The 12,560-nt window shown below is 43.0% G+C and overlaps 1 protein-coding gene across 1 annotated transcript in view; it reads left to right on the top strand.

Annotated features, from left to right (window-relative positions):
- Positions 1–2,176: 2,176 nt before the first annotated feature.
- Positions 2,177–12,560, top strand: part of OSGIN2 (oxidative stress induced growth inhibitor family member 2) — a 14,554-nt gene continuing 4,170 nt past the window's right edge. The window contains exons 1-4 of the mRNA XM_015424851.1: positions 2,177–2,324; positions 3,585–3,721; positions 5,600–5,791; positions 10,685–10,776. Coding sequence (XP_015280337.1) covers positions 2,258–2,324; positions 3,585–3,721; positions 5,600–5,791; positions 10,685–10,776 — 488 coding nt within the window. The 5' untranslated portion in view covers positions 2,177–2,257. The remainder of the gene's footprint in view (positions 2,325–3,584; positions 3,722–5,599; positions 5,792–10,684; positions 10,777–12,560) is intronic.

Genomic DNA, 12,560 nt, shown 5'->3' with positions numbered 1-12,560 from the left:
AAGACCTTTTAATTGCATATGTGAGCATCCTGTGAAATTGTGGAATGCATATGTTGTGGCTGTAATGGCTGTAATGCAGAAAAATATGTAATTGGCATTAGTGTTACTTTTTTCTTTGGATTTTAATGTGAAGTTCCATAATATAAAAATTGAAAAAAGACAGTACACTCGATCAGTTTACAGGTATTGCATTCTTTGCAAAGGAATACAGCTCAATTTAGTTTATAGTCTATCTGATATTGTCAGATCTAATTTAGTGTGTGTCTGGGTTCTAGATATTCACTGAAGGTACCCTATCTGTGTAGATAAGAAAGTATTCAAAGAAACATTAGATAATGATCAGATTGTGCAATGCTTCCTTTTTTTGAGATAGAAATGGAAATCAAAAGGTAACTAAGTACTAGTCATGTAAGAATTTTAAATCTGTGTAGATAAGAAAGTATTCAAAGAAGCATTAGATAATGATCAAATTGTGCAATGCTTCCTTCTTTATGAGATAGAAATGGAAATCAAAAGGGTAACTAAGTACTAGTCATGTAAGGATTTTACTGTACTGTTTCATAAGATTGCACCGGAGTTCTTTGTGGTTACACCTGATAGCATGTTGTTCATGGAATGGTCTTGAGAAACTAAACTAATAGTGTTGCATGTGGGAATCATCACACTAAACAGAGGTGACTTGTACACTGGCAGGCAAGATATGACTTGGTTGTATCATCGCCTAACAGAAAATGCTGGATATCCTTGTTATACAAGCTTATATTTTAAATAATTTCTGTTCAGTGTATATTGCCCTTTACAAAACTTGCTATAATCTGTACAAACAGGATAAATAAGTCTTAGGTGATAGTAGATAAAGTTGTACTTTGGGAGTTATAGGACTGAAATTAGCATGTGGTGGTGTGACACAATGATACACTATTGTTTGTTGGAGATTATTCATGTTGCTTTCTTTTTGAACAAAATGTTTTTTTGTTTTCCTATCCTGCCTACTAATTGCAATGCTTGCTAAGTAACATAAACAACCTCGACTGAGTTGCATATCCTGAAGTATTTGGTAACTACACACGTGCAATGTGGAAGGAAGTGAGAGGGAAACCAGGAAATCACATCATAATTGCCATTTTGGTAGTGCACAATTGCGTTGCCACTTTCCTCTTGTGTTGGTTAAATCTCACTTTCTAACAAGCTTCACAAGGTCTGTAGGTTATCTTATCCTTGGGGGGGGGGGGTTCTGTAGGCAGGAGAACAAGGTATGGGTCCATCTTGAAAAGGGTTTATAATCCAGTAGATGAATATATTTGCTTATGTTCTTTAAACATCCAATAGCTGACAGGCATAGAGCCAATCTGTGATCTATTTTTGTACTAAGCAGGCTAGTACACATTGGTGCAAGATAAGTGTGGGCTGTTTTAATGAATATCTGTATGATTTGAAGTGGCAAGGAGACAAACAACTGGGCTAAATTGTACCAGAGGACAATGGCAATGATTGGCGCTGATGTGTGCTGGTTCTGGGATTATGCAAACACAGTTTATGGTGCAGTTCTGAGCAGGGGTATACCCTTCTAAATCCATTGAAGTCAATGAGCTTAAAACAGTGCAACTCTGTTTAATCAGAAATAGCCTCCTAAATATCATTTAGAATGTGGATTCAGTAAGCATGGAGCCTGGCAGATTCCTGGACTGTAAGGAAAGAATCAATTGTAGAACTGTATGCAAGTTTCTGAGAAAGTGTTCCTGCTGATAATTTCTCTTTTTAAGAACTCAATTCATGTGGCTTTAAATGTATAAATATTGTTTCTTTACTTCAGCAAACAAGTCCTTCATCTAACTGTCAGATCAGAGATGTATGATAAAATACTTGGAACTGTTAATTACAGTAATGAGAACAAGGCAATTCCTTACAAGAAAAAAATCTGAATGTCACAGAAAATGTACTTTCCTATCCTCATGAACTTACATGTTCAAAAACTCTTTTTCCCCTCGAGTGGTAACAAATTAGTATTGTCTATGTACAAAAAATGGTGTTCTGCACAAACCAGTTAGTATGTACTTGGCTTAATGCTAACAGAACTTTTCTTGTTTATATATCCTCAAATCAATGATATTAAGTTAATTTTATTAAGGATGTGTTATAACACTAAACTGTTTCCCCCCCTTTCAATAGAAACTACTGTAATCCTGAAACAGACGGACAATTTTTGAATTCCTTAGTGCACTATTTGGGTGACAGCCTTGGGACAAATGTTAAAACAATGCCCCTACTAGAAGAAACTACTCTGCCTGTGGATGTGCCACTGACTTTGCCAATGGTAGTAATAGGTGAGTTATTCTCAGAGAATTTCAGCACTAACATAGTTAAAATTCTGAAATGTTAAACCTACTTAAATAGCACCAACATTGCCCTATGGTCATTAAATTTTTATATAATGGTCAACTGTTGTATATTAATACTGTTGAAATATTTTGTACTATAATAGATTGTTCCCTGTAATTGCGGAAATGTTCAGTAGTAGATTAGGAATTTTCAGCTGGTGCCCCCGTTTGCCAAATCTGGCTGCTTGGGATCTAACTGCATACTACACACAAATGGATATCATCAAATTCAGATACACCTGTGCCATATATCTCCAGATAACTGCCTCTCTTTGGTATTTATTCAAATTCAGGACACATTCTTTATTCTTCTGTGAGCTGGTACCCAGACAGTAAAAGTATTTTGACTATTTTTCTGCTTCCAAAAATGCTTCTGTGATAGAACACTCTGTTCTTTAGTAGAAAAAGGGCTATAGTTCTTAGTGAATGTTGCAGCAGATAGCCCATAAAACTGTGCAACACAGAGAGTAAATAAAAATTGCTCTGATTTTTTGTTTGGAAACCAGACATAATTGGGATCCCTGGCTTATTAAGATCATTTGGTACTGAAATAAATACTTTTGAAATATAACTGGAGGACTTTGTGTAGTCTACAAAGGGACTGGACATCTGGAGTGTGTAGCTGTTCTTTACACCAGATGATGTTTCCAAATTAGTCTTCCTTGATGATCACCAAAGACTGTAAGCGGAAGTGGTATAAATTGTTCTGATAAGGTCTATATTTGCAAGGGGAGAGTACAGTTTCCTGCCATTGGGCCCGTATGCTTCAAACTCAGACTTCTCATCAGCTTTCAGTGGCATGATGTTATGCAAATACTGTTCTGAAGTGTGGCCGCAACCAGTATTTTTCTTACAGCACACAAAGCTGTGATGTTTTTGCTTCCTAGGAAAATAATGCCCCCTCCTTCCACTTTCCATTTTAAAAACACTCGCCCCGCCAAAAAAACCCTGGGGTTTAACAACAGTAGTGTAAAGGTCAACAGTAAGGCTGGAAATTAAAATACAAGTGGAGTAATTACATGCAATAAACGGAATACTATTATTACATATTCAAATAATAGTAAGTACATGAGAGATATAGAAGCTCAGATTCAGTTATCCCATTTACATTCAGTTGGATTTAGAAGTGCATAACTGTAGCTTGACCATGCCCATTGTTTTGGTAGCTTTAAGCTTTAATAAGTCATGTTATGATTTTTTAAACAGGTAATGGGCCTTCAGGAATTTGCCTCTCTTACATGTTGTCTGGATACAGGCCTTATTTGTCTCCTGAAGCTGTACATCCAAATCCAATTTTGCATAGTAAACTAAAAGAAGCTAGGCATCTCTCTCTTGTTGATCAGGTGAGTCCTTCTAAACTTCTATTCATTTCCTTAACATACGTTTAAACAGGCAAAATATTGTCCATGGGTGACTCCCCCTCCTCCATACCTACCACAAGAAGGGCTGGTGATGGAAGACCATCCCTGAGTGGTGGAAAATGCCAGGTTGCTCTGGTGTGGTGAGTGGCCTCAGGGCACATGGCGGGGGAGGGCACGGTGACAGTGATGGAACTCCCCAGCCCAGTGCCAGCCTAGGACAATGTCAGGCAAGCATTCCCAGGGGTGACAGCAGTGCGGGGCAAGGAGAGAGGAAAGGGGCCATGGGGTTGGCATCCCATGGATGTGGGGAGTACCAATCTTGCCAGCCTAGGCACCAGGGAGGGGGGATTGGTGAGTCCAGAAGGCTCCACCCTGGTGGGTACTTTAAAAGGCTGGAAAGTTACAGGCCAGGGAGGAAGAACATGGGCACAGTTTAGAGACAACTGGAGATTTTCTGGGAGCCCGCAAGGGAGATGGGCTTAGGGTGTGGCCGAACCCTGCTCCTCCTGTGACTGCCTGAGGCCCGTTAAGGAGTTTGTTGGGAGGAAAGGAACCCTGGAGGGCCCTGTCTTACCAGAGTCACCCATGGAATCCCCAGACCCCAAAACATATTTTATCGTAATGTTTATGAAATAATTTCTGATACTTCTGGTCATAAAATGCACAACATACCTTTAACATGAAATAACCTTTGTATTTAAGTGTCTAATGAGGGGATGTGCCTCTGTGGTAGAGTATCTGCTTGACATGCAAAAGGTCCCAGGTTCAGTCCCTGGCATCTCCAGTTAAAAGGAACAGGTAGTAGGTAATGTGAAAGACCTCTGCCCGAGTCCCTGGAGAATCGATGCTAGTCTGAGTAGACAATACTGATGTGGGTGGACCAAGGGTCTGATTCAGTATAAGGCAGTTTCATGTGAATAAGAGCCATGATGTTTCATTTTCACCATTTTTTCAGTAACCTACAAAGTAGGACTTGTGGGGGGTTAAGTGGCAGTTCCTGTAGGTGACAAACCCTGCATACATTAAGAACATAGATGAAACCTAAGGTCCATCTGATTCAACTCTCTCTCTCTGGCAATGGCAAACAAAATACTTCTGGAAAGTTCACAAACTCTTGATACTTATTCCCATAGCTTGGTGATCCATATGGATGGTCAATTTTTAGGTATCATGGTTAATAGTTTAGCCACCATGAATGTGTTTAATCTTCCTTTAAAACACTGTAAACAAGTGGGGTTCATTACATTAGGTGAATCTGCAATGTTATGTGATACACAGATGGATTTATTACCAAATACAGTCTTAGCTCTCTTGAGCCACAATGAAGGTACGATAAGAGATTATCCCACCCTGTAAAATTATTGATAAGGGGCTCACCAGGTATGTGACCCACATATGTATCTCTGATATACAGTATGTCTGAAATCGTGCTTTTGTCAAGAATACTGATTGGGCTTGAAGTTATTTATTAAGCCCACTGATTAATGGAATGTATTTGTACCCAGTGCAACCAGGAACCGGGGGGGGGGGATATAGCCAACACATAGTATGAGCGGAACAGGAAAACCTGAGAAAAACAAGGATATTGGTAAGCACTGTTTGTTCTTGTATACCTGTTCAGTGAGCCTCAGGTGAACAAGGTGGCTTTAAGTAGTCATCCTGGCTTTTGATTAAAAGGACATGAGGAGAGCTCGTGGTAAGAGAACAAAGTGAGTGCTGAGGCTTCAGGAATCTTATGACTGGAGTATCATACTTGGTGAACAGAGGAGTGAAATGGGCAACAGAAGCTACAGCTCTTTTAGTAAAACACATTAATTTTTACGCTAATAATTTCCAATTAATTTTTCTTTTTCAACCTAGGAGTTAGAATACTTGTCTGAAGGCCTAGAAGGACGCTCTTCAAATCCTGTTGCAGTACTCTTTGACACACTGCTTCATCCAGATGCTGACTTTGGATTTGACTACCCATCTGTTCTTCACTGGGAGCTAGAAGAGCAGCATTATGTTCCTCATATGGTCCTTGGCAAAGGACCACCTGGTGGGGCTTGGCATGTGAGGAAAGCTTTGGTTTGTATTGTTGTGACTCCTACAGTGTCCCATTTCAGGAGAAAAAACAGGTTGCTTACCAGTAACTGGTGTACTTCCGAGTGGCATCCGTGCAATTATACCAGTAACTGGTGATCTTCGAGTGGTCATCTGTGCATTCACACCAATGGGATCTAGTGCGCACGCGCTGGATTGATCGGTGCTGTAGCAAGCTCTTTTAATGGATTTTTGCGCCCAGTCCCTCGGGCATGTGCAGGAACCCCGCCGTGCATGCCCAGAGGGGTGGGCGCGGACATCCCGCCAGTTCCTACAAACCGCCGCAAATCAACCCCTATTCAAAATGTAGAAGCTGACAGCAGCGGGGAAGGAGGGCGGGTGGTGTGAATGCACAGATGACCACTCGAAGATCACCAGTTACTGGTAAGCAACCTGTTTATCTTTGACATGGTCTCTGTGCTTCACACCAATGGGAGATTAGCGAGTAGTAGCCTACCTGGAGGAGGGTGCTGGCAGGACTATTACTGCATAGCCGAAGATAAAATGCGATGTCCCATGTGGGTATTAGAGTTCTTTCAGACGTCTAGGGCGTAGTGCCTGATGAAGGTGTTAGGCGTGGCCCAGGTAGCGGGTTTGCAAATGTCCAGCAGTGGTACTCCCTGAAGGAAAGCAGTGGAAGTCGTGACAGCCCTGGTAGAATGAGCCCTGATCGGGCCAGGCAATGGCTGTTTGGCGATCTGGTAACATAGATGGATCAGACCTACAATCCACTTCGACATGCGTTGAGCTGTGATGTGAGTACCCAGCTGTGCCGGAGCGTACGAGACAAATAGTTGTGAGTCTCGTCTAGTTGGGAGTGTTCTGTTGACGTAAAACAGGAGAGCGCGCTTCATGTCTAAAGTGTGCAATAACTTTTCTTCCGCTGATGTTGGATTTGAGAAGAAGTTAGGGAGGAAGACCTCCGCCTGCAGGTGGAACTCTAACACCATCTTCGGCAGGAAGGAGATGTCTGGGACGAGGCGGACTCTGTCTGGCAGGAATGACAGGAAAGGGGTATCATGGCGGAAGGCCAACAGTTCTCCCACTCGCCTAGCCGAGGTAATGGCATTTATAAAAAGGCTGTTTTCCATGCCAGGAGTTTGAGATCGCATGTTGCAAGCGGCTCAGATGGCTTACGCGTAAGCTGGCGGAGAACGAGGGGAAGGTTCCAAGGAACAACTGGAGCCTTGACAGGAGGATAGAGGTGTAACAAACCTTTTAAAAAACGTTTGGAAATCGGATGAGAAAACAAAGTGCATCCGTCAACTGGAACATGGTAGGCTGAAAGAGTGGCCAAATAAATTCGTAACGATGAATGGGAAAGTCCCGAGTCATCTAGGGTGAGGAGGAATTGGAAGACTCGTTCGAGACCCACAGAGGTGGCTCGAGGGGCGTCATCTCCAAGTGAAGAACAAAACCTAATGGGAGGTTAGTGTTGCGGAGCCAGGAATGTCTTCTGAGAGCTATTGCAGAAGCCATAGTTCGTGAAGATGCCTCGAGGACATGTTTGGTACTGTTGAGCTGTTGTTTTGCTAACACCATGCCTTCTTTTTGGATGACTCTGGCCGCCTGAAGTTTGTCGTCTGGGAGATGGGTAAGAAGTTCAGAGAACCGTTCCCAGAGAGTATACTGATATCGATTCATACAGGCCAGGTAGTTAGAGACCTTGACTGCTAACGCTCCTGTAGAGTAGAAACGCCTGCCGAAGGCATTCAATTTCTTGCCCTCCTTATCCAAAGGAGCGGAATGCGTCCTTTTAGATTTGGAGGAGGATGTTATCACCATTGAATTTGGTTGTGGGTGAGAGAAGAGGAATTCGGCATCCGACTCTTGGACTCTGTACATGTGATCCAATTTCCTTGTGGACACAGGAGCAGACGAAGGCTTTAGCCATGGTGATTTTGCTGCCTGCAGTAGCACTGAGGACATGGGCATGCCAAGGTGGACGAGGTATCGAGCTGAACTATGTCGTAAACAGAATCTGTTGCCTGTGGATGTTGCTGGACGACAGAGAGACCTAAAGAGTGGGCCATTCTTTTGACTAGATCAGTGTAGGCGGTAAGGTTGTCCGATGGAGATACAGGTAAGTCCTCCGCAACATCTTTGTTCCGAGATGCATGGTCTGGAGAGGTATGAGCATCAGAAGCCTCTGTATCCGAGTCCTCTTCCATGAAATCAGAGGAGTCTTGTTGTGGTATGTGGACCGAAGTGTCCTGTTGAGAAGGTACTGGTTTCGGTTGGACGACAGGAACAACAGGGTTTGGAGTGACCGGAGGATTGACAGGACGACTTGGTTCCAGAGTATAGTGGGACGGATTGACTACAGGAGGACACGATAGAGATGCTGAAGGTCTTGACTTGTGGGGGGATCTTGACCTATGAGCGGAGTGGGTCGAATAGCGATCCCAATCAGAGTAGCCCGCTGGAGTCAACCACGGCATGGACGGTGGATAAGCCCCGTAGAGGTACCTCAACTGTCGATCCCACGACATTGGTGGTGGGGGAGGTAGGAAGACTCTGGGGGAGCGGCTTCTTGACCGTGGACGTCTGGGAGACAAGGCAGTAGCTTGTCTGTGAGAATTGTCCCTGTAATGTCAGCTGTCGATATCGACAGGTTGAGTGTGCAGACGTGGAGGGTGACGCTGCGTATCACATGAGGTATATCGGTGCCGACGTGGATCGATGTTGGGAGCTTCCGATACCGCCGATGTTGACGACGGAGAAGGAGACTCCATTTGGTGGACAGGGGAGTCCAATACGTGGATGGTCGGTATCGGTGGTGGGACTTGGGACTCCGATATCGATACTCCCGTTGGAGCGGGAGGCACTATAGGGGCATCACCCAGTGCAGGCACCGCTTCCTTCCCCTTATTCGTCGCCTTAAGGGACTTGGAGGTGCCCTTCTTCGCGAACTTATGCTCTGTACTTGCCTTCGCCTTTTTTTTGAGTGGCGTAGAGGCGGACGATCGTGTCTTCGATGTTGAGGGCTTCGGTGTTGGGTGGTCGACATCGGAGGCAGGTCTCATTGCCAGAGCTGTCAATGTAGACGGTCCTTCCTCCATTGCTGAGGCAGGAGCAAGGGCCGATTCAAGCAGCGCCACTCTAAGGTGCGAAGCATGGTTCTTTCTCGTTTGGTTAGAGAAGAGAGCACAGTGACGACACAACTCTGCCTTGTGAGACTCTCCAAGGCAAAAGATGCAGAGGGTATGACGGTCGGGAGGAGTAAGCTTGCTACCACAACGTTTGCATCTATTGAAAAATCCCCACTTCTTCTCCATAAGAAGTGGAGGGAACGGTTGATTGGGGGAGGGGTGGCCCGAAGGCCTGAGGTAAATTCCCCTCAGAAGAAAAATAAAGGTTTGGGTTTTTAAAAAAGTTTTTAAAGAACAAATCACTAAAAAAGATAAAATAAAGAAAGGAAATAATTCCTAAGAGCTGTGAGGCAAATGCAAACAGCGAACCGATCAGACCGACAAAGAAAAAGGTCTTTCCAACGCGGCGGTAAAAAAGGAACTGGTGGGATGTCCGCGCCCACCCCTCTGGGCATGCGCGGTGGGGTTCCTGCGCATGCCTGAGGGACTGGGCACGAAAATCCGTTAAAACAGCTTGCTACAGCACCGATCGATCCAGCGCGTGCGCACTAGATCCCATTGGTGTGAAGCACAAAGACCACGTCGAAGATTAGGCTATATTGTGTAGAGAGAACAAGGCAGTAAATAGTACTGGGCAGTTTTAAACAGCCGCTTTATAGTTTTTGCATTCACTTTTGTACTTTTTTGGGGAAATAGATGTACGTTATTACTTGTATACACTTGTGGAAAATATGTGTTGTGCTTCCAACAGCACAAACCTATGCAGTTACTCCACTCTAAATAGACATATTAAATTTCTGCAAGTTTTGAAGCAATGAGATAACCTATTTTTTTTCTTTTTCCTTTATTTGGGAAAAAAAATAAAAATTGGGAGAAAACTGAAATAAATGCAATACTGAACTTGCTTATCAAGTCTAACTTATTTTACTGCTGTAACATTGTAACATGCATCATTTTTAACTCATTTTAACTTTGTTTTTTATAAGTGTAGTAGAAAGAGGGAAAGCTACAGATTGCTTCAGATTCTGTTCATTTTTACTATATGAGAATAACTCTGTATAGGATGGCAGTGTAAATGAAGTAACTCTTAGGCATACCCTGAAAATGTTAATAATTATATGGTGGGAACATAGCAGTGTATTTTAGCAAAATCCACAACTGGATTCTGAAATACTCCATTTCCAGAAACTACTTTTATCTTGCAATCAGCTGAGGGAATTAATAGAAATAAATATTATACTGGGTATGATTAGTTTGCAGAATGAACAGTGTAAGGCTAACTGCTTAAGTGCCATAGAGAGAGAGCCAATGCTGACTAAATCATACTATATATTTCTGGCAGAAAGCAATTTTTCTCTCTGGCTGTGATGTCTAGTGTAGTTGCTGCATGGATCCTTTGCATGACTTTCAGTGCAATCCTAAATTACAGTGTTAACACTTTTTTGCACTTTGACTTCAATGGACTTAGTGTAAGTCTACTTATGACTACACCAAGAGCAGATGATGTTGTTTGCTTTGGAAGATCTTCATGGAAATCTATGTTTATACATTGTAGTTGTGGTTGGGAGAGTCTCTGTGTGGAAGCATCTTGTCAATGCATGTAATGTAAGTGTGTAGACTGGCCCTCAGTGATGTATGAAACTATTTTCCCCCCCAAGTTGTAATTTTGAAGTCAATGCTAGTGATTTAATTCTTTTATAGACTATGTGGATTTATGTGACAATAAGTAAACTCTTGGAATATATTGTTTTGAAATAATTTTGTTTTCCAGTCTATGGAAGGCTCTATGCTGACCATCAGTTTTGGAGATTGGATGGAATTACCTGGATACAAATTTAAGGACTGGGCTGCTACTAAACGAAGGTGAGGACAATTATACAGCATTTGATATAGCGGAAGTGATTGCTTTATGTGAATGAAGAGCTCAAGATTTTTATTTATTTGCGATGCATCACTCAGTGAAGAGCAACTTTGTTGTTGTCCAGTCACACGGTCGAGTCCATCTCTTCACGACTAGGTATTGTGTATGCTCTGTTAACATCATGCCCACAATGGGCTATGATAGTAATGCTTAGCATTGGTTTGCAGTAGCAACTATTTTGCTATTAATTCATAAATCCATTCATTAAGCAAGCTTCTTTCGAAGCTGGGTGCAGCATGCTATTGCAGGGAATAGAACAGCTGTTAAATGCTGCGACTCCCAGACCTGACTGAAACACTCAGTTGCAGAACAGAGCTTGAGTATTGCTTCAGACCAACATGGCTACCCACCTGAATCACTTAGTTGCAGACTGACTTCAGGCTCTTGGAGAATTTAACTGAAATTTCATTTAATTTTAATTTTCATTTAAATTTCAGGCTAGACCAGTGTTTCCCCACCTGTGGGTTGGGATCCAAAAGTGGGTTGCGAAGCCTCTGAAAGTGGGTTGTGAGCCAGCCTTCCCCAATGGCTCCTTCTGCCCTTTCCATTGCTCTCTCCTTCTCTCTCTCTTTTGGAAACCAAGAAAAACAGTATCTTCCATGTCATATGTTAGTTTGTATTTTTTCTTTACTGTATACATGCTGATCAAGTAAAACCTGATGGTTACTTGAGTCAGTTTCTTAGAATTTATGGGGGGATTAGGGGAAGTAATGGAGAAGAAGAGGGTGGTCAAAGGTTGGAATGTAGCTTTCATATGTTGGAATGCCACTTGCTTCTGTTTATAGTGGGGGCAGCTGCACCCTTTGTGCCATGTTTGTTGGTTTCCCAAAAGCATCTGGTTAGCCACTGTAGAAAATGGAATGCTGAATTAGATGGGTGCCAAGGTCATAGATTGCTAGGGTGCTAAAAAAAACTTGAGCCAGCCCTGGACAGGTCATTATACCAAGTAAATTTGGACATGTGGGTCACTATACAGAAAAGGTTGAGGACTGCTGGTCTAGGCTAACTAATTCTGACAAATCATGTATCAAATACAGAAATATGAACTTGTTAGTTTTGTCTATTCCACCCTTAGAGAGTCACATTATAATACGTACTAGGAGTAATGCCCGTTGTGGGAAGAAATACAACGAGATCTAGAAGGAAGCTCCAGACGAGTGTCCCGACTGTGGCTGGTGGGGTGGCAGAGGGAAGCGGAAAATGGAGGGAGGCAGGCCATGTTTCTTTCCTTCTGCTTAGCTATAAGGCAGGACTGTCTCAAGTCATTTTGCTGCCCCAAGTGGATAGAATGGGAGGACAGCCTCATGGTAACAGATATGGTTCTCTCCACCTCTGACTTATTTTTTGAGGGGGAGGGGGGTGTTATGCACTGGCAGCTAAGGAAGAAAAGCACCTTCTCCTGTGTCATGTTTTCTGGGTTCCAAGGGTTTGGAAAGTAGTTCCATAGCTGATTACACGGTTGCCAACTCTGGGTTGGGAAATACCTGTAGATTTGAGGGGTAGAGCCTGGGGAGGGCAGGATTTTGGGTGGGGAGGGACCTCAGCGGGGTATAAGGCTATAGAATCCACTGCCCAAAGCAGCCATTGTCTCCAGGAGAATTGATCTTGGTCATCTGGACATCAGTTTTAATAGCTGGAGATCTCCAAGTGCTGCCTGGAGGTTGGCTTATGTTAATTTGGGGCTATGCAGTCACAGCTAAAGTAGAAAAGCACCACCTCCAGTGCC

The sequence above is a fragment of the Gekko japonicus genome, unplaced genomic scaffold (genome assembly GCF_001447785.1).
Source record: "Gekko japonicus isolate JY-2015 unplaced genomic scaffold, Gekko_japonicus_V1.1 scaffold1168, whole genome shotgun sequence".
Lineage (NCBI taxonomy): Eukaryota > Metazoa > Chordata > Lepidosauria > Squamata > Gekkonidae > Gekko > Gekko japonicus.
Note: the sequence above shows the minus strand (reverse complement) of the source record. Positions and strands in the feature narration are given on the sequence as shown.